At 49.0% G+C, this 20,769-nt stretch overlaps 1 protein-coding gene across 1 annotated transcript; it reads left to right on the top strand.

The window, feature by feature from the left end:
- Window positions 1–727: 727 nt before the first annotated feature.
- On the top strand, window positions 728–20,045 carry LOC119442289 (2-acylglycerol O-acyltransferase 2-A). The gene is made up of 5 exons (XM_037707109.2): window positions 728–962; window positions 6,095–6,402; window positions 12,016–12,190; window positions 17,533–17,732; window positions 19,042–20,045. Exons 1-5 carry the CDS (start codon window positions 781–783, stop codon window positions 19,191–19,193), a joined length of 1,017 nt encoding a protein of 338 aa, XP_037563037.1. The 5' UTR covers window positions 728–780; the 3' UTR covers window positions 19,194–20,045.
- The last annotated feature ends 724 nt before the right edge of the window (window positions 20,046–20,769 follow it).

The raw sequence follows: 20,769 nt of genomic DNA, 5'->3' as shown, positions 1-20,769 counted from the left end.
GGTGTTAAGTGTTTTTGCGTGAATGGAGTGGAAACTTAAGGTGCAAAGAAACGGCTGCTTCGATGGTAGATATTGCAGAATCCCTATAAATATACCCTGTCAGCGCAGCCTTTCCCTGGCCTCCGCCACCTCCCCGTTTGAGGAAAACGCTGCTTTATGCATTGAAGCGCAAAGTTAACTGGAACGCCCATGCATTTCGTCGGACACTGAAAATTAATATCTCCATTCCTCCAGCCTCCATTCCTCCGCTTTATTCACCCGAATCGTGCTCGATATTGCTCGACGCAGAGCATTTGATGCCCGCAATGCCCTGCCAATCATGCGCGAACTTGCCGCGTGTTTCTACGAATTTTCTTTCTGGCATGTCAATCTTCGAGCGTGCTCATTTTAACCGTTTGTGCAAACCTGCGAATTCTGGCATTCATATTTAAGCGTAGGCCTATAGCACACCTCCAGGCGCCATATATAGACAATCAAACGTTACAAAAGGGTGTACGATAAGACAGGGTGAACAGGCATGTTCCAGGTACGCTGTAAGAGGTGTTTGAGTGTGTGTGCATACCTACGTATCTTGTACGTGTGTAGGCAGCAGACACAAGTGTCTCGCTTTCTGAGTGTTGGACAACATTATTCGCCCTTGCGGAATGCACGAAGCGACTCCACTATTGGAACAAGACAACGCGTAGATAACGACGTGCTCGCAAAAACTCATAGCTTGCTTCTCTCGTCTTGACAGCACCTGCAGAGATCCTTGGAGGAGGCACGGTACCTCAGTTTGCCATGAAGGTGCTGGGTGTGGAGTTCGCGCCGCTGAACGTGCCGCTCAAGCGACGGCTGGAGACGGCGGGTGTGCTCTTCCTCGTGGTGTCCTTCGTGTTCGGAGGGTTCTTCTGGAGCGCTGTGTTTGCCTACGTCTTCTTCTACACGAACTACTACTGGATACCGCTGCTATACGCCATCTGGTAAACTGTCTCAAACGTTATAAACTGAAGTTACATTCGGGAAAGTTAGAAAAACAGTCCCAAGTGAAAGTTAGCTTGGCTGTCGGATTGACTGGAAGAACATAAGATTTACCATTGAAACGAGTTATAATGAGCGATTCGTGCATGCGCAGTTAAGGAGGAAGATTTACCTGAAGAACCACCGTTTTCAGTTGAGGAGTGGAATTCACAAAGCTTTTTGTTCGTAAGTACTATTTGCCATTTACCAGCCGCCTTCGTCAATAATACTATTACGGTATTAATAGCTTGTACAATGGATGATTAAAAAAAAGGAGGTGAGAGGCATCATTCGCTGTGGCCTTAATGACATGCATAACCTTATCAGCTTCGGACATCTGCTTCGAACATGCTTTTGCGGCACAGAGCGAACACGTCCTTAATGTACGTAAGGAAATATTCAGTGTAGGTCTGGACACGCCAAGCAAGTTCCTCTTGGGCGGCGCGCTGACGTCCTACAGGCCTGCCAAATAACTCCGAAGCCTTTCCTCGCACAGTGTCCAACCAGTCAGTTCTTCCTCGTGGATTTCAAACCAGACCTTCGCTGTACCTTTTAGGTTGAACAATTCAAGGGTCACTTAGTTATCCCTACGTGGCTGAATGCGAAACCATTGCGACCAGCGAACGATGCCTGTGCCCTTTCAGTCGTTGAGTAACTACATGACCGAAATGCTTTGATGCATTGTATGATTGCAACAACCAATGATGTTCGTCATAAGTGCGTACAACGCAAGGTTGCGGCTTCGACTCCCACCAAAGGTCGTGGGTTCAGTTCAGTTTATTTTCCCTAAAGACCCCCGATCTTAGGGATATTACATAAGGGCGGGTACAAGATTCGACTTTACACTCGTTCCGGTAACATAAGCACATATATACATATACATATTATTGCGATAGCAATTATATGGACACTCAAAGCGGATTTTTGCCGTTGGCGTGGTCGTCGACATGAGTTGAGGTTCCGTATGACGTCAAACGGCGATGAAATCGTTGCCACGCGCCGTATGCTGTATGTGCGAGCAACGCCTCCTATATATATGTCTTTATAGGAGGCGTTGGTGCGAGTGAAAGGGGGCGAGGGACGCGCGTTTTCACGGGGAGCGAACGCACGGCGGAGAGCAAACGCGCATCCTGCGCCGTGCTCCCTGAAGGGCTGCAGAATTAAGCGTCTCTTTCCTCCTTTACAATCACCATATATATGGAGCAAACGTGACTTCTTCCGTCGTGCGAAAGGCCGTAGAGGGATGGGAGGGAGGGGAGGCGACGTTTAACTTCGGCACCAAATGCGTTTTTATATAAAAAGTTGCAGTGGCTTAGCTCGGCTATGCCAGGATATACGTAGCGTTAGCAAAGGTTCAGCTGATTATTCTTAGCTTTCCTGGTTGTCTCCTACGCTCAACCGCTAATTGCCAGGCAACTACTTCGGGATCCGATGAGTCAAGCTTCTCCGTTCTTCTGCGCTGTTGAGCAGCATTTGCGCTCTCCTTCTCCGTGGCTATACCACACTGGCAAACGCCAGTCAGAAACGCAGCGGCTCCAGCGCAGTGTCAGACGGCGACTCCACAGCGAGCGCGCGCCGGCGCCAGTGTGTCTACCACGGCTACGACGTCACTCCTCTGGAATGCGCAGACCGGCGGCGGAGTGCGCGAGAGGTGCCGGCTCCGGTGCCTCCGGTGCGCAAGCCGTGTGACATCACTGATCCTTGCGCATGCGCAGCACGGCTCTTGATGTGCCGCGCGAAACGGGCTTGGCTAGGCCAGTGTAGCTAACGCTACAAAACGTTGCGAGGAGCGAAGGTGGTAAAGACTTCCGACGCTGCTCGACGAGTGTCCTGTTCTGTTCTCCTCGAAGACCTCCGAGTCGCCCCCAGAGGCACTGGCAACAGTCACCAACGCCGTGCGCGTTCGGAGCGAACGCGGGCAAAACGCTGATGACGTCGACAACAGTTCTGCGCGTTGCTGGTGCTGCTGCATGTCCTAGTTTACACAGCTGATAAAACTACTATCCTTACTCCGTATAGCTCTCTACTAATTTGCTATCGCAATTGATGCTTCGCCTTTCGGGTGAAACTGCGATATTTTATTGCGATAGCAATTATATGGACACTTCTACCGTATTTCTGCCGTCGGCGTCGCCGTCGCCGTCGCCGTGAGGTTCCGTATAGATAAAATATTTGCCGCGCGCCGTATGCCCGAGCGGAAGCGTGCGGGGACGCACGCTGTCACGGAGAGCGAACGCACTCAATCTTCCACGCGCAAGCAAGGAAGCGGGAAGCGAGCGCCGGAGGGAGCGGGGGGGGGGGGGGGGCGCATTTCTACTCTGCCAACAACCGCGCTCGTCACTCGCTCGCACCGTCTCTTATCTCCACACGGCTCTGACCTTTATGCGCCGTGCATTCGCTGCTCAGTTTCCGTTGAAGCGATAGACCGCACGTACCTTCGCCGCTGCGGCGTATCCGCTTGCTGCCAGAGTTTTGACGGTCGCTGTCTGCAGTCATTCAGTGTGATCTATTCATGTTTGTTTGTGCGCGCTCACACCACGCTTGTTCATTCAGTTAGTAATAGTCGGGCCACATTTTCCAACGCACGCTACACATGCAATGCTGCCCGGATCGGCAGTGCAGCGCTACAGGTGTGTCCCTTCGCACGCGCTGCCCACGGGCAGCGCTTCTCATCAACACCACCGTTTCACACGCGCCTTCTCGTGGTCATCAAGTCTCTCTTCATGTCGGTCTACTTACGCCGCAGCACACCTGCTTACTTAATCAGCTCATGTTTACTACAATTCATATTGCTACCTAAAGCCGCTCACCTTACTTCGTATGACATTGCTTTTTTGCTATCGCATTCATTGCTTCGCCCTTAGGGCGAAACTGTGACGTTTTTTTTATATAGATACGCATTTGGTGGCGCAGCTAAACGTCGCCTCCCCTCCTTCCCTCCCGTCCCCCCACGACCTTTCGCAGACGGAATAAGTCGCGTTTGTTCTCCGCCGTGCGTTCACTCCCCGTGAAAGCGCGCGTCACTCACGCGCTTTCACTCGCACATACAGCATACGGCGCGCGGCGACAATTTCATCGTCGTTGGATTCTATACAGAACCTCACGGCGACGGCGACGACAATGCTGACGGCATAAGTCCGCTTGTGGAGTCCATATAATTGCTATTGCAATAAAATTAATGTATGAAGAAATTAAGAAAATGTTCCTGAAACAACTCTAGATTACTACATGGCTGAGCAAACATCCCTGTATCAGTTTACAAGAGAGGAGGCTCCTAGAGAAATAATATTCAGAATCGAAAAATTTCAATCAAGTTGTCTAAACCTTGATTCTGAAATGTTTTTCCTTAAAGAAGAAAAACAGTGGCAGATTAAGAGAAACTGATCTATGGTTTCATCTTCTCCACATACTGGACACAGGTGGGAGGGCGCCAGACCAGTCCCTGTGACGATAGAAGTTTAATACTGGTATTCGACACCGTAATTGCGGTGTGAGAGGAATTTTTGTGCCAATAAGGGAATAGGAGGCGTCGATATTCTGAAGAATTAGCTATGGATGGATTCAAAAAGTCTTGAATAATTGCATATCACCTGAATCTAACAGTAGCTAGGTATGCTGATGTAGAAAGTAATGATAGTACAGGGCCATCGAGGGCCGGTGTCGCGAGACTGTCAGCCGTTTCGTTCATGAATAATCCCTTATAGGCCCAGGCACCCAAAGCAATCTAATTAAATTTATGTGGGTGGGCACTAGAAAATTAAATGTACGTAAAAGGTTAGTTCCACTATTTGCTGTGAGCGATGAACCTAAAGATAAAGAATCCGTTATTATGAATACCGTCGATATTGATGAATTTAGTTTGCGTAGGGATAACACTACAGCTAGAAATTCAGCCAGACATATACGCATAAGAAGTCCTGAATCCTGACTGAGAATGACCAGTCTAGACCAGGAGCGAAAATGCCAATTCCAGATTTTTCTTCACACTGTGAGGCGTCTGTCGCAATGACCGTATTTATAGCTAAACTCAATAAATGGTCTTGTAATAGGTCACTTAATGTATTATGAGATATAAGTTTCACGTTTGGGCAGATGTCATCATATATGATTTGTAGACTCTCTCGTACATCACACATCGCACCTTCAAGATACGTACATTTAAGGGATTGAATAATCAATGTTTGTAGAAAGACCACCTGTGGTGTATAAAACCCAAGAGCGACGTCGTATTCAGACTAATATTCAATGTCTCCTTCATCAGCCTGTTACACTATGTCCAACGTTACAGTTGGCTGGCATCAGCTCTTACGAACAGTTCTAGCGCAAGAACGTTTTTTGTCAATACAGGCTGAGGTGCGTAAGCGCCTCAACAGAAGTTAATTATGAATCTGGAAAAGGAGAGCTCAAAATATCAGACTTATGGGAGGAGGGCGTGGAAGGTGACGTGGACGGCGGAGCTGCCGCTACTTCACTTCCACGGCAATACCTAGCCTTAAGGGGCGTTACATATGTGCTCCGTAATATACAGCACCAGCATATGCTCTCCTACAAAAGTTCTAAAACCAATCCGCGTGTGATCCGGTGCGTCGTGTAGGGTTTCTGTAGCACACTCGGCACTCCGAAGCTTAAGAGAATGAGGATGCACTGTCCTTGATACTCTAGCTTGATTTATCACATGATTTATCAAGTCATGATTTATCGAAGACCTGGTTTTTTATCAAATCAAGTGTTTTGTGTACACTCGTATGTCCCTCTGATTGCGTGTTATGTCAATTATAAATTAAAACTGCTGTTTTCTATATCTAAACTGCCATGTAAAGGGGGGCTATAACGCCTGTCAAGCGAATTTATTGCGCTTTTGGTTCGAGCCTGGCTCCATTATCTTGAACGGATAAATTAATTGTTCTTGCTCTCTCGGCGCCTTCAGAGCAGCGCTATAGTTCTACAGACAACTCTCAATACGTGACCAGACCAAAGGTCTGATCACGCGCTTGGTTGCTTCAAAACTCCAGGCAAATAGCCCACTTTGTGAGTGACAGGTTGCCATGGTGTCGCAGTACCCAATAACGGGATGATGGCGAACAAATTCACGCAGGTACCTGTACGACCGCGACACGCCTAAGCGTGGGGGCCGCCAGAGTCAATGGGTGCGCGAGGGGCGGCTCCACAAGTATGCCGGGGACTACTACCCGGTAAAGCTGGTCAAGACGAGCGATCTGACTCCGGCTAGGAACTACATCCTGGGATACCACCCGCATGGCATCATGTGCATGGGTGCCATGTGCAACTTCGGTACCGAGGCCTCCGGTATCTCCGACCTCTTTCCGGGCATACGCGTGCACGTCCTCACCTTGAACGTCAACTTCATGTTCCCGGTTCAAAGGGAATTGCTGATGCTTTACGGTGAGTGCGACCCAACACTGTTCTTGTCGCGCTGTATTGATGGCAGGGGGGGGGGGGGGGGGGGCTATAACGTAAAATGATTCCAAACTGTTTTGATTTCAAACTGCTGATGTCAAATTTACGTAACCACCGACGCAAGCATCGGGCGGGGACACGCAGCGTTGTCTGAACAACCCAATCAAACACTCTGCTCGTTTATAGGAGGTCACCTTTGTTCGCTTTCAAAACCAATAACATTGTCTACACTCAGCGGTTTTTCTTATCTAATTGGCTGACAAGAGGAGAAGCACGCTCTATAGTGGAGAGGGTTTCGATTAGGCCCAGCCAGCACAGCGAAATTAGATAACCGTACGAAGAAGGTGGTGCCGGCTTCTCCGATTAGTCCGCTTCGCCTTACTTAGCTTGCGGTGGCTGGTCGAAAATCGCAGTGGCGTGCAACGGAAGGATAAGAATGCCACTAAAACAGATCCTCAGCAAGGAAGAGTTGGCAGAGCGATGTCGTATGCATGCCGAAAGGGCTCGATAACGTTTTACTGCCACGCGAAAAAGTTTATCATGCGCAAAAAAATACATGCTCACCGGCAGGTGCGAGTAGCGAGGGCCTGAGCGATCGGCGGGCAGCCATCTTCTATTCCTTTCGGAACGGGGCAGCCTGTGGCTATTTAGAAAAAAAATTCAGTTTTGTTCGGCATATTAATGCATTTTTTTTTCGTGTACACGTCACTTTGACGTGGTGAGCTTTCGCGCTTTTGTGAGGTCGCGTGACAGACAGGCGAAGTGGGCGTAGACGGAAACATTGGACCAATAGCAGAGGGCTAATGGTTAAAAGGCGTCGAATCAGGAATGACTATTTTTATTTTGTGCGGTTTAATCATGCATAATCAGTGCGTAGATGTAATATCAGATGGGGAGCTATCGCGGTTTTCGTGACGACGCGTGACAGACAGGCGAAGTTGGGAGTGGCCCGAAAATGTTTTTACCAATCGTGGAGGCTGATTGCAGAAATTGAATCAAAACATTTTGGAATCATTTTACGTTATAACGCCCCAGTTCGGTGACAAGCTGACAGCACAGATTAAAGCAGTAATCAGGGAGAGTGAGAGTGAAAGTTTAATACCTTAAAGAAGCTTAGTGACAGGCTTGTCATTCTACGGCGGGTGAGATGGGGAGGGATGGAAGAAAGGGAGTGAGATAACAATTGTGCTGATCCCGCACTGTGAGGACCACGCGAAGCATTTTGCAGGCAGTGCTAGCAGTCCAGCCCCGTTCGGTGTTCTGCAGAGCGTTACCAGATGGGCCTTTGTCCACGTCAATCAATTTTCAGTGTGCGAGGTGATCGTGTGCGTCACAACAACATCAAGTAGACGACGATGGTGATGACATTAGCATGATGGCAATGGCATGACGACTGATTTTTGTACTCCGGCGAAAAAAAGTCTTAATTTGTTTCGTTAAGACTTGGGTCGGTCCCGATGACTGTGCAGCCTAACACAGCGTTTCAAAGCGCTAGCAGCGACTATGGAATGATGAGAAAAACTATTGCACTCTCCCTTTTATAAACAATTCGTTCATATGCGACGTGGCGCACGTGAAAGACAGTGGTAAAATCATATGCATGGGTAATATTGAATTGCGCATTTCATTCCCGAGTGTGTGGCCGAATAGAAACTGGCGCGTGCGTGATGTGCGACGGGCCACACGCATCACTCGTTGGAGGAAAATTTTATTTTCGTCAGATGTTAGAGTTCTTTGAATTACTGGGTTCTTTCTTCTGCCAGGTGGCGTGAGGTAACTGTAAGCCCTTGACTTTCTGCGGTCTCCAAAGCCCAGTTGATGGCCTGCAGCTGGACCGCGGGATCCCTGCTGGACACTGCTACCTCCCAGTCCGAAGTGTCGTTAAGTTGGAGTACCACCCTAGGCTTTAGCCCGGCGCACTCGCTCAATATATGTGTCAGGTGCGCTTTATGGGCGTCGCAGTTTTTGCATTTAGGTGAGAAGCAGCCCGGATATTATACATATTAGAGAATACGTGTAAGGGTTGGCAAATGTGCCAGTCTGCAACTGTCTCCAGGTAACTCGTTGCATTTTATGCAGCGATTTATGTGGAGGGGGTATTATAATCTACCTTCGCGGTAGTGCATATAAATTTCGTGGAACGTCACCACGCGATCCCTCGCTGAACCCAAGTCGAGGCCTCCCACCGCCCGGCTGACGAAAACTCGGGCATAATTGTGGGAAGTCTCATTTCCAGGGTGCGAGGAATGTGCCGGGACCCAGATGATTTGAATATGGTGATCAGGTGGTCGATATTTGTTTAGAATTTGCAGGGCGGTTTGTGGATCTTGCCACTGGCAAAGTATATAACTGCAGTTTTATAATCGCTAAAATGATTTACGTGGTGGTGCCATTTATAGCCAGAGCTATAGCTGCCTATTCTGCGTCCTCTGCATGCATGCAACTGTTGCTGCGGAGGCGGCCTGACCTTGATTGTTGACTATCCCTATAGAGAAGGCATCTCGACTTGGGCATTCCGCAACGCCGACGTGGACTATAATTGTTAGAAATTTTGCTCCAGCATGGATTTAATTTCATCCATGGGGTCTTCTTCAGTCGGTAGAGGTCGCTTTTCATGCATTGGCGTGAGAGAAGCATGCGTGTGATAGCCTAATTATTAAAAAAAATTGATCGTAAGCCAACGGTTAGAGCAATGGGCTGTTGTGCTGGGGGGGGGGGGGGGGGGAGGGGTCGAAGTTTGATTCCACTATTGGACACTTGAATGATTTGTTTATTGAAGAGCCCCGAAAAGAGGCCAGAGAGTAACCTACCGACCGCAAATTAAGTGCCTGGGATGAGCCAAAGAATGCTTTGCATTACGACAAAGCATACACATTGAAACCTATATTCCACAGGAATGCTATAGACCTCGTGCATATTGCCGACAACCATATGCGCATGTTGAGTTGCTGACACCATCGTTGAGGGTAGACGTGCGGGCGCCGTGCTTACAGGCCGTGCTTACAGGCCGTGCTTACGGGCCGCGCTTACGGGCCGCGCTTACGGGCCGCGCTTACGGGCCGCGCTTACGGGCCGCGCTTACGGGCCGCGCTTACGGGCCGCGCTTACGGGCCGCGCTTACGGGCCGCGCTTACGGGCCGCGCTTACGGGCCGCGCTTACGGGGCCGCGCTTACGGGGCCGCGCTTACGGGGCCGCGCTTACGGGGCCGCGCTTACGCAGGCCGTGCTTACAGGCCGTGCTTACAGGCCGTGCTTACAGGCCGTGCTTACAGGCCGTGCTTACAGGCCGTGCTTACAGGCCGTGCTTACAGGCCGTGCTTACAGGCCGTGCTTACAGGCCGTGCTTACAGGCCGTGCTTACAGGCCGTGCTTACAGGCCGTGCTTACAGGCCGTGCTTACAGGCCGTGCTTACAGGCCGTGCTTACAGGCCGTGCTTACAGGCCGTGCTTACAGGCCGTGCTTACAGGCCGTGCTTACAGGCCGTGCTTACAGGCCGTGCTTACAGGCCGTGCTTACGGGCCGTGCTTACGGGCCGTGCTTACAGGGCCGTGCTTACAGGCCGTGCTTACAGGCCGTGCTTACAGGCCGTGCTTACAGGCCGTGCTTACAGGCCGTGCTTACAGGCCGTGCTTACAGGCCGTGCTTACAGGCCGTGCTTACAGGCCGTGCTTACAGGCCGTGCTTACAGGCCGTGCTTACAGGCCGTGCTTACAGGCCGTGCTTACAGGCCGTGCTTACAGGCCGTGCTTACAGGCCGTGCTTACAGGCCGTGCTTACAGGCCGTGCTTACAGGCCGTGCTTACAGGCCGTGCTTACAGGCCGTGCTTACAGGCCGTGCTTACAGGCCGTGCTTACAGGCCGTGCTTACAGGCCGTGCTTACAGGCCGTGCTTACAGGCCGTGCTTACAGGCCGTGCTTACAGGCCGTGCTTACAGGCCGTGCTTACAGGCCGTGCTTACAGGCCGTGCTTACAGGCCGTGCTTACAGGCCGTGCTGCTTACAGGCCGTGCTGCTTACAGGCCGTGCTGCTTACAGGCCGTGCCTACAGGCGTTAAGCATCGGCGTCGGGCAGAAATAACCATGCCCAACCACATAATCCCACACCACCCCGACCACACAGACCCTCCGCGTGGCGCAAGACGTTAGTGAACAAAATTTGAATTTCTCAAAGTAAAATCCGTCAGATAATTCGTAAAGTGCTACTTAACCACAACCTACAGACGTGATAGCGTCGGATTGTAATTTGAATATACGAGAAAAAAGTCTGATGAGCAGCCAGGATGTTTGAATGCTTTCGCGAACGTTCCCTTCTTAAAGGCGAAGCATAAGCGTCCTCCAATTCTGATGGTGTTTGGCTGTACATTGGTTCTAGGCAACATTGAAGGGAATGTTGAAAACCGAGCCTTTCTAAGTTTTGGACACGCGCGCGCCTCGGGGCAACAGCAAACAATTAATAAAAAACCAAAGTACATCGAAACACCATCAGAATTAGAGGACGCTTAAGCTTCGCCTTTAAGAGTGGAACGCGATAGCTTATCAGGCTTTTTTCTCGTATCCTCAAATTACAGTCCGACGCTATCTCGCCTGTAGGTTGTGATTAAGTCGTACTTTACGATTTTTCTGACGGATATTATTTTGAGAAATTCAATTTTTGTTAACTAACGCCTAGCGCCACGTGGAGTCAACCTTCCCCTTGCAGGTGCGTTGACCGAACTCGTCGCGGCGCTCGCTCTTCACGACCATCTAGCGTTTAAATTAACCCAACAGCCAGTTTTCGGCCCGAAAGGCCAACTCGACCCCATTTCACCGGGTTCCTGGGAACGCAACTTAAGCAACTGCTATAGTAAGCGCCTCTAAAAAATAATTGTCCCAGATGTTTCCGGCATCTTTTCTCATGCGATGCCCGTGGTTCCCTAATGCAAGAATTTTAACGCGTGCTGCTGTTTTTTTTTAGCGAAGCTGTATAAGGCTAGGCGCAACCAAAATCCGTCCGTCCGATGTGCGCAGAAATGTGGGCCGATCCTGGTGATCGTGCAGATAGGGTCCAAGCGCAATGGCACCTACCCCCGTGGACTCCGGGTGGTGGGCTCCGGGACCTGTAACGCGCCCTTGAACTACCCTTGTCACACATAAAAGAGAAAGAGAAAGAGAGGCGCGCCATTGGCTGCGCCGTCAGTGACGTTGTTCTCTCCGTCACAGCCGAGCGCGCGTGCAGCAGTTCCTCTCCGACTTCAACATGGGCAGGCCACGCATCGTTCGAACTCACGAACAGCAGCCAACTTGCGAAGACCAGCGCCTACAGCAGCACCGTGAGAGAGCTCGTGTTCACCTTGCCGATGTTGCAGTCCGGGCACAAGAACAGGCCCGGGTGGCCGAGCGCAAGCAGTAACTGCGTACCGAGGATCCGGCAGCCTATATACCAAGCCGTCGTTTAATGAACCATCGGGATTAACCCAGTGATAAACACCGGGGCCACAAGTTTCCGCTTCGCTGGTTAACCATCTGTACGGAATGCTTGAGCGGTAAATTTCTCTCTCTACGTACAGTCCCGAAAAACGACTGACATGACTCTGTTTGCCGGCTTCTACGCGGTGCAGGTCTGTGTTCCGTCGACAGAGAGAGCCTCAACTGGATCTTGACTAAGCAGGGAACGGGCAACGCCGCCGTCATCGCGGTGGGAGGGGCCCAGGAATCGCTCGATGCGCACAAGGACAGCTACATCATCACTCTCAAGAACCGGAAGGGGTTCATCCGATGTGCTCTCAAGAGCGGGTAAGTAACGTTGCCTGCAGAGTCTATTGGGCGGTAATGGTGGCAGGATCGGAGCGAACCGCTGAGTATGCGATACCAAAGGTTTTGTATGTATGTACATACTTGCTGCCGTTGAAAGAGGCAGCAAGAGGCAGCTTCACTTGAAAGAGGCAGCTTCAATTGCTGCCGCTTCGTGAGGTAGCGCAGAAGTTGGTGACAAAAGCTGGCGTTACTCTTTCGAATAAAATGATAACGTCCACGTGATGTAACAATTAATAATGATAAATAAATGACCTAATAATGCGTCTGTAATGTCATTAGCGATGTGATAAATAGATGCTATTTTCAACACAGGCGTCCCCCGCGCTTTATTGCGCGGCTTCAAGCTTTTTCGTGCTGTAATTTAGCAAAACATCTCACGAGGCACCAATGAAGTATTTGTGCTAATTGTCCAGGTTGTGTTACAGAAATAGATAGCTGTTAAGGGTAATTTAGGAAACTTTCATAGGGTTTGTCCCCGTTATCATCGCCATCTTTATCGCCGTTATTCTAGCGTGAGGGCTTCCAAAGCCCAGGCGAAATGTCAGCGAAGAGCCGCGGACCTGGAATTGCGGGAGCGCGATGTTGAGGCCAAACGTCAGCGAAGAGCCGCCAACCCCGAGTTGCGGGAGCGCAATGCTGAGGCCAAACGTCAGCGTCGTCTTGCCCTCCAGGAATCCGAAAACGGTGGTGCACGCCTCGGCAACGCTAGCGTCAACTTCCCCGTTGCGATGGCCAGGTTTCAACGCGAGTTTCTCAACTGGAACTTCGGAGCCAGCTGCAGTGCGTGTGACCAGTTGTGGTTCGAGCACAACGTGGTACTCGTCAGTGCAAATTGTTCCGAGGAACACCGAAGAAACACACGACAAGCTTTGCTTACCCCTATTTCCTCGACAGGGGAGAGATTGCTGATTTTTAATAGCGAAGCTGTTCTTTGTCGAGCCCTTCGCCGTCTGTCCGGCGCCTCGCAGGTCATGTGACCAGGAGAGGATGATAGCCGCCCGGGTGTCATGTGACTTCAGGTGACATGAGGTCACGTGAACAGCAGAGGAGAGGAGTGCTGGGTGAGGATGCGACCGATGAAAGGGCGCGCGCGGGGGAGGGGAAAGAGGCGACCAATGAGAGGTGGCTCTGGGCGCGAGGAGAAGAGGCGATAAGAGAAGGTGTTTCTATGTGGCACGCCCTTTCGGATAACGCGCAACGCGTAGAGCTGATGCCGACGCCGTCCGTGTTTCCCCGCGTTCGCGACGAACGCGCGCGGTGTCCGTGACTGCACCCGATGCCTCAGGCGGCGGCTCGGCAGGTTTCGAGCAGAGAATTGGAGACTCGTCGAGTAGCGTCGGAAGTCGCTGCCTCTTCTCGCCTCGCACCGTTTCAATTTAATTTAAATTCCTGTTGTTGATCTGTGTTTACTTGTGTTTACGCAATTACATCACGAGCAACACATGCACATGTAACACTTGTAACACTCGATGGTTCGCTGTTTGACCATCTTCACGGAGTGGAAGGGCGGTAATATTTTACAGCGAAGCTGTTAAGGGCTCACTCTTCGATAAAAAAAAAAAAAAAAAAAAAAAAAAAAACTCTCATTGGCCATGTGCGAGTGAAAGCGCGCAAGGGCGAGGGACGCGCGCTTTAACGGGGAGCGAACGCACGGCGGAGAGCAAACGCGACTACCCAGAGAGAGAGAGAGAGAATAAACTTTTATTATCGAGGTTAAGTGGAGTTTTCTTTCCCAGCGGAATGGGCTAGCGTGGCGTCTGCTTCGCCGCGACGCTATCAGCCCATTCCGCCAACCGTATCTGGTCTTCCGGGTTGTAAGTTTTCGTCTTCATCTCCCACTCTTCGTGTGAAGGAGCTCGCCGAAAGAGTTCTCTCGGGGGAGGGTTCTTTTGGCATCCCCACAAGATGTGATCTTGGTCCGCCAGGGGGCAGTTACAATGTTTGCAGTTTGGTGGATATTCATCACCGGTCATTGCAGCTAGTCTTTTTGGACTAAGTACAGATCTAGTCTGTACTCTCCTGAGGTTAGTGGCCTGTATTCTTGTCAATGTCTCGTGCGGGGATGGATATATTCGCCTCGATTCGCGGTAATAAATTGTAATTTCGTTAAAGGTGTGGATATCCTCATGTCGGTCAATCCGGTCGGGCAGGCCCACCTCCCGGTTACTTGCTGCTCGGGCGGCTAGGTGGGCGGCTTCATTACCGGGGTTGCCCGCATGAGCGGGTACCCACACCAACTTTATTTATTTATTCAGTTACCTCACAGGCTCCCGAAGGAGTATTGCGTGAGGGGAGGGTACAGGAAATTAGCAAAAAGGGAAAGGAGTACAAAGAAATTATACATTGTTAGCGGGTAAACATGAAAGAACAAATATCTAACAATATAAATAACGCGATAAATGAAACCAAACGACTGTGTGAAGTAGCAAAAAAAAAAAGGAGTACCAAGAAATTATACAATGGGTAGCAGGTGAAGATGAAAGAACAATGTTAACGCAATAATAATAAAAAAAAACTATACATTTAACTCATTGAGTTCTTTGTTGATGATTCTGAACGCTCGAGGGGAAATGAAACCCGAGGTGTAGTTACGAATCACTGTTTTCGAGTCGGATATAATAATCTTGGTGCCCGGGATGGAAGTGCCCATGGCGATGGTGGCCTCTTCCGCCTCTACAATGGAGGATGTGTTTACCGTCGCACAGCTGATGGTGTGTCCGTCGCCAGTAGTGACGGCTATGGTGTGTCGACCATCACTGGTGCAGAGCAGCATCCACGTATATGGCGGGTTGGTTTTTGTAGCATTGCCAGAGTGCCGCCGCCCTAGCTTTGCGTCTACCATTGTTTTCAGTACTCATGTTTTTGGGAAGCGGGGGGATAATGATCTTGGTCCGGATAGTGTTAGGTATCCGGTGTCGTTGCGGGATGTCTAAGGCCGGGCGATACCCCAAGGTGTCCAGGATCTGCTGTCCCGCGTGTGTGCCGGATAATCGAACTGTTTGAGCCCATTTGTGGGCCTCTATGATTTCCTCAACGTTGTTATGCATCCCTAGACTCAAGAGTGCCTTCGTGCTAGTCCATTTTGGTAGCCCAAGAGCCTGTTTGAATAAAGTTCGGATTAGACCGCTAATCCGTTCCAAGTCCCTCTTCCTGAGATGTAAGTAAGGGCAGACATACGCCACTCGGCTCAGAAAAAAAGCTTGGATTAGTCTGCAGGCATCTTTCTCCTTAACTCAGTGCCGTCGGTTGGAGACCCTCCTGAGAAGGTTCTGTAGTTGCCGAGCTGTAGTTTGGAGACGTGTTATGGCTTCTTGGTTGTGCGTGTTTTGCTGAATCCGCAATCCTAACACTCTGATTTTAGGAACGGGCGGGACCGGTTGTCCAGCTACCTGTACCTGAATGTGTGCAGCCATATTGGCAGCCGGGTTTGCAGGAGTTTTGTTCCGGACTATAAGCAGTTCTGATTTTTTCGGTGAACAGCTGAGGCGATTGTTGCGAGCGTGTAGGTAGGGACGTTTAGGTAGGGGACGTTTAGCTGCGGTACCAAGTGCCTATTTATATCAGAGGCTCCGGCAACAGTCCCCAACGCCGCACGCATTTTGTGCGAACGCGGGCAAAACGCCGATGGCGTCGGCAACAGTTCTGCGTGTTGCCGGTGCTGCTGCATGTCCAAGATTATACAGCTGATAAAGCTACTATCATTACTCCGTATAGCTCTCTACAAATTTGCTATCGCAATTGATGCTTCGCCTTTCAGGTGAAACTGCAACAACTATTAGTTCAAATAACCAATTAGACCATCAGATCTTAAAAATTAGGAGGACGCTCAAGCTTTTCTTTTAAGAGTGGAACGCGATATCATTCAAAGATCCCTGACTGCTTCTCACGCTTCCCGACAACTGCAGCTTAAGCAACCCTAAGGGTTACCTGAAACACTGGCGGCGAATTTCATGGGAAGTCTTATGTGCTTGCGTTGCCGGTGACCATTTGTGCGTGGACGGCAGCAAGGCCTCCTGTAGATAAAGAATTTAGGAAGCATTGGGTGCAAGCGAGACCAGCGTAGGCGGGACGTGGTAGGCGAAATGCAAATATGGCCGCATGTGCTTTTGTTTCAATTGTCAGCTGCTTTAGTGGCGCATATCGGTCTACCAGTTTGTGGTGTAAGCTTGTGAAAAACGCCAGTGTTGGCCAGTCCCGGATACTCGGCCAGTGTTCTTTAGTTAGGGGAGTGAAAGTAAAGAAAAAAAAAGAAAGAAAAAGAAAAGTCCTAGTGAATACGGTTAAACAAAATGGTTCTCTTTTCGTGATAAGCTTATACAGTCGAACCAGGATATATCGAATCTGAAGGGAATCACAAAAAAGTTCGATATATAGGTGATTCAATATATAAAATAATAGGCCTTGAGGCAAACTGCGGCTTACACCGATTGGCGCATCCGAGGGCCATTAAGTTATTGCACGCTACTCGAAAAAAAAGAAAAGCAAGCACACTTTATTTAGGAGCCAAAAACATTGTTGATCCTAGTTTGCGTCTTCCACTTGGACTTAGCCATTAGCATGGGGCCATCCACTAGAATGTTTTTAGCGTGAATTTACAAAAACCACGCAAAAATACATTTATCGATTTTCTCGTGGGCAGGAGCGCGCACACGACAGGCTCCCAATTTTGTTTGGTCAGCGGCTTGTAGCTTTATCTTCTGGTTCTTGAGAAGCGCGCTCAATGTGCTGCGCGGTATGCCAAATTCATCCGCTACCATGGACTTCTCGCCTGCCTCAACACGCTGTATCACTTTCGACTTCATTGCGAAGTCCAAGTTGATTCTTTTCTATACACTTGCAGTGGCCATCGTTTGCGGAAAATGACACCACAAATAGACACTCACCCCACACGACGACGCCACGAAACTCAGAAAGAAGGAAGGTTCACGCTCGACGTAGCAAACGGGTTAGCTAAACAGGTCGATGGGGCTCAACGGACTGCACATTCTCTTCACCTCCAGGTGCCATATGACCTCAAAGTGCACAAAGGAGTGCACTTTGAGGTATTCGGCGTGGCGCCGCGTTCGAAATATCGAATGTGCTGGCGAACGCGAGTTCTATATACGCGTGCACCAGCCCTATGCATTTGCGTGGGATTTTTCAAGGGGAATTTACAGCTGTTCGACATACACAATAATTCGTTATATGTGGGTTCCATATATCCGGGTTCGGCTGTATAATCGGTCTTTCAATCACTTTTTTAGCAGGCGTGTACACGCAGCATACGACTTCTAACATTCATGCACGTTTGCGAGGCACATGTTCTCTATTTTGTGTTTCAGCGCCGACTTGGTTCCTGTTTTCTCGTTCGGCGAGAACAACATCTTCTACCAGCTGAAGAACCCGCGGGGCTCCTGGCTGCGATGGCTGCAGGAGAAACTCAAGAGCATCACGGGAGTCGCCCCGCCTATCTTTTACGGGAGAGGAGTGCTGCAGTACACGTGGGGATACATGCCGTTTAGGGAGAAGATCGTTAGTGTCGGTGAGCACGCGGAGTATCTTCCACCCCTGTCGTGAATTGCGGCTCCATGAAAGATAAGGCAGTTTAATTATGAGCTATTAACGCGAGCTATTGACGCACGCACGCACGCACGCACGCACGCACGCACGCACACACACAGCACACACACACCACACACACACACCACACACACACACACACACACACACACACACACACACACACACACACACACACACCACACAACACACACACACACACACACCACACACACACACACACACACACACACACACACACACACACACACACACACACACACACACACACACACACACACACACACACCACACACACACACACACACACAACACACACACACACACACACACACACACACACACACACACACACACACACACACACACACACACACACACACACAACACACACACCACACACACACACACACACACACACACACACACACACACACACACACACACACACACACACACAACACACACACACACACACACACACACACACACACACACACACCCACACACACACACACACACACACACACACACACACACACACACACCCACACACACACACACACACACACCACACACACACACACACACACACACACACACCACACATATATATATATATAGATATATATATATATATATATACTACATAGTTGTGGCTGATAAAATCACGCTGGCCCCTGTAGTATAATGAAGGAAAGAGAGTACGATGTACGTTGGATTTGCACAGTATATTTTGCTAACATTTCGGCTGGTGGCTGGTTGACGAAGGCTGGCCACCAGCCGAAACCTTAGCAAGATATAATGTGCAAATACAACGTATGTACGTCGTACGCACTTTCCTTCAATATATATATATATATATATATATATATAAAGTCATATTATAGAAAGCCAACAAACATAGACACCAAGGACAACAGAGGGGAAATTACTTGTTTTTACTAAGAGAATTAAAGAAATGATAAATTAAAGGAAATTAAAGTGGATGAAAAAACAACTTGCCGCAGGTGGGGAACGATCCCACGTCTTCACATTCCGCGTGAGATGCTTTTACCGTTGAACTACCGCGGCGCCGTTATCCAATATATATATATATATATATATATATATATATATATATATATATATATATATGCACAATCGGCGAATGCAGCGATTTATTGAGGCCTACATCTTTGTCCTATAGTGTTCGCTGATTCTGTGCGCATCATCCGGCCGGCCGCACACATTATACGACAAAGCTTCCGCTTTTGTTCTTTTTTTTGCAGTGGGCAAGCCTATTCATGTGGAGAAGAACGAAAACCCCACAGATGAGGAAGTGGACCTGCTGCACGAAAAATACATGGCATCTCTGAGGCAGTTATTCGAGGACCACAAAGGACAATATGCTTCCAAACAATGCACTCTCACAATCGTGTGATTAAGCTGCAGTCTATAGGTCATTGTAATAATTCAGCCGCAACACATCGTCACCACGAAGACAGGGAAGACATGCGACCGCGCCAAGTACGGCAAGCGCGCTTGAATACGTAGGTTACAAGACCGGTTATATCTGTTCTAGTCACTACAAACGTTCACCAAGCTGCGATCGACGTCCGTTCTCATTTTGCAGTTCATCAGACGGATTCCTTTGCAGCATTAAAATGCCAAGAGTGTCCACAAGATTTTTTTTTTGTGGGGATGGCTGCTTATATTAACACTGTTCTCTGCGTTTCACACCTGGCACAAAGGCTGTCAATGACGCTATCGGCTATAGCGACTCGCACGAAACACTTTATAAGGTAGGCCTCCATTAGGCAGATCAAGATTATAATACAGGCAATTTAAAATCACATAATAAACGCACGCAAGGATAGATCCCTTGGAACACGATAAAATTATTTTCGTACATGGGTAAGGTTTAACTGAATCTAAAGCAGCTTACAGTGGGTGTCTCCGGTATACTATAGTGCAACACAGTTCTATTGAGGCTGATAAGCAGAAATCTCGCTATCGACGCTTGGATTTCTACTGGAAGTAATTCTGCTTTATTGGGTTGGAACGCAGGGATACAGTTTGCTAGTGTCGAATCATCATCACGCAACAGCAGCTAAGTCACTGCCACATTTACCAAGTACCCGAAAAAAAGTTATAAAATACCATTGCCTGAGTCATCATGCTAGAAAGAAGCCATTTTAACCAGAAAACAGTGCAGGAACACACAAAAGAGAGATGCTCGCGTTTTCTTGTTCAAATGTAACGGCAAGCTGAAGAAAGAGGCATGTGTACGAAAGGCATGTGTTTTTACTTGATCATGTGTACGAAAGCTTTAAAGTCGTTGTTTATTTTATAGTAGAAAACGGGAGTGAGGCTTGTCCGTACATGGTCTAACGAACGTGTATTGCGAGCACGCGAGCTCCACGTCTGTGATTTCGAAAATAAAGGCTTTCCTTTTTTTCAACAACACAGGCTCAGTTACCAATCGTTAAAAAAAAGTTCCCCTCGAAAATACATAACACAATAAGTCCCTCTCTGCAGATCTATGTACTATATAGTACGAAGTTTCTACGGTTTACACAGCACGCAGGCCACTGGTACAAATGCTTAGTGGCATTCTTAGCGGCAGTCTTAGTGGCACCTGCTTTGACGAAGGTAGTTGGGAATAGATTTTTCCCCTGCACTGATACTTATTCTTTATTTGATGCTCAGTTTATTATTATTGTTATTATTTTGTCAACATTCGGCTCATCCTTCAGCATCACAAATTTTCTACGCGTAATTGTGAAGTCCTGTTTCCCACATAAACGGTTCCAGAAAAAGCGCGAATGTACGAGTCCGGTTGAGTAAGCTATAGGGGCCACTCGGGGATGCAGACTCATACGGCACAGGTGACATGGACTGACTGGTTAAACAAAGTATGGGGTTTTACGCGCCAAAACGTACCATGATATGATTATGAGGTACGCCGAAGTGGGGGACTCCGGATTAATTTTGCCCAACTGGGGTTCGTTAACGTG

The sequence above is a fragment of the Dermacentor silvarum genome, chromosome 2 (assembly GCF_013339745.2).
Source record: "Dermacentor silvarum isolate Dsil-2018 chromosome 2, BIME_Dsil_1.4, whole genome shotgun sequence".
NCBI classification, from domain to species: Eukaryota; Metazoa; Arthropoda; class Arachnida; order Ixodida; family Ixodidae; genus Dermacentor; species Dermacentor silvarum.
Note: the sequence above shows the minus strand (reverse complement) of the source record. Positions and strands in the feature narration are given on the sequence as shown.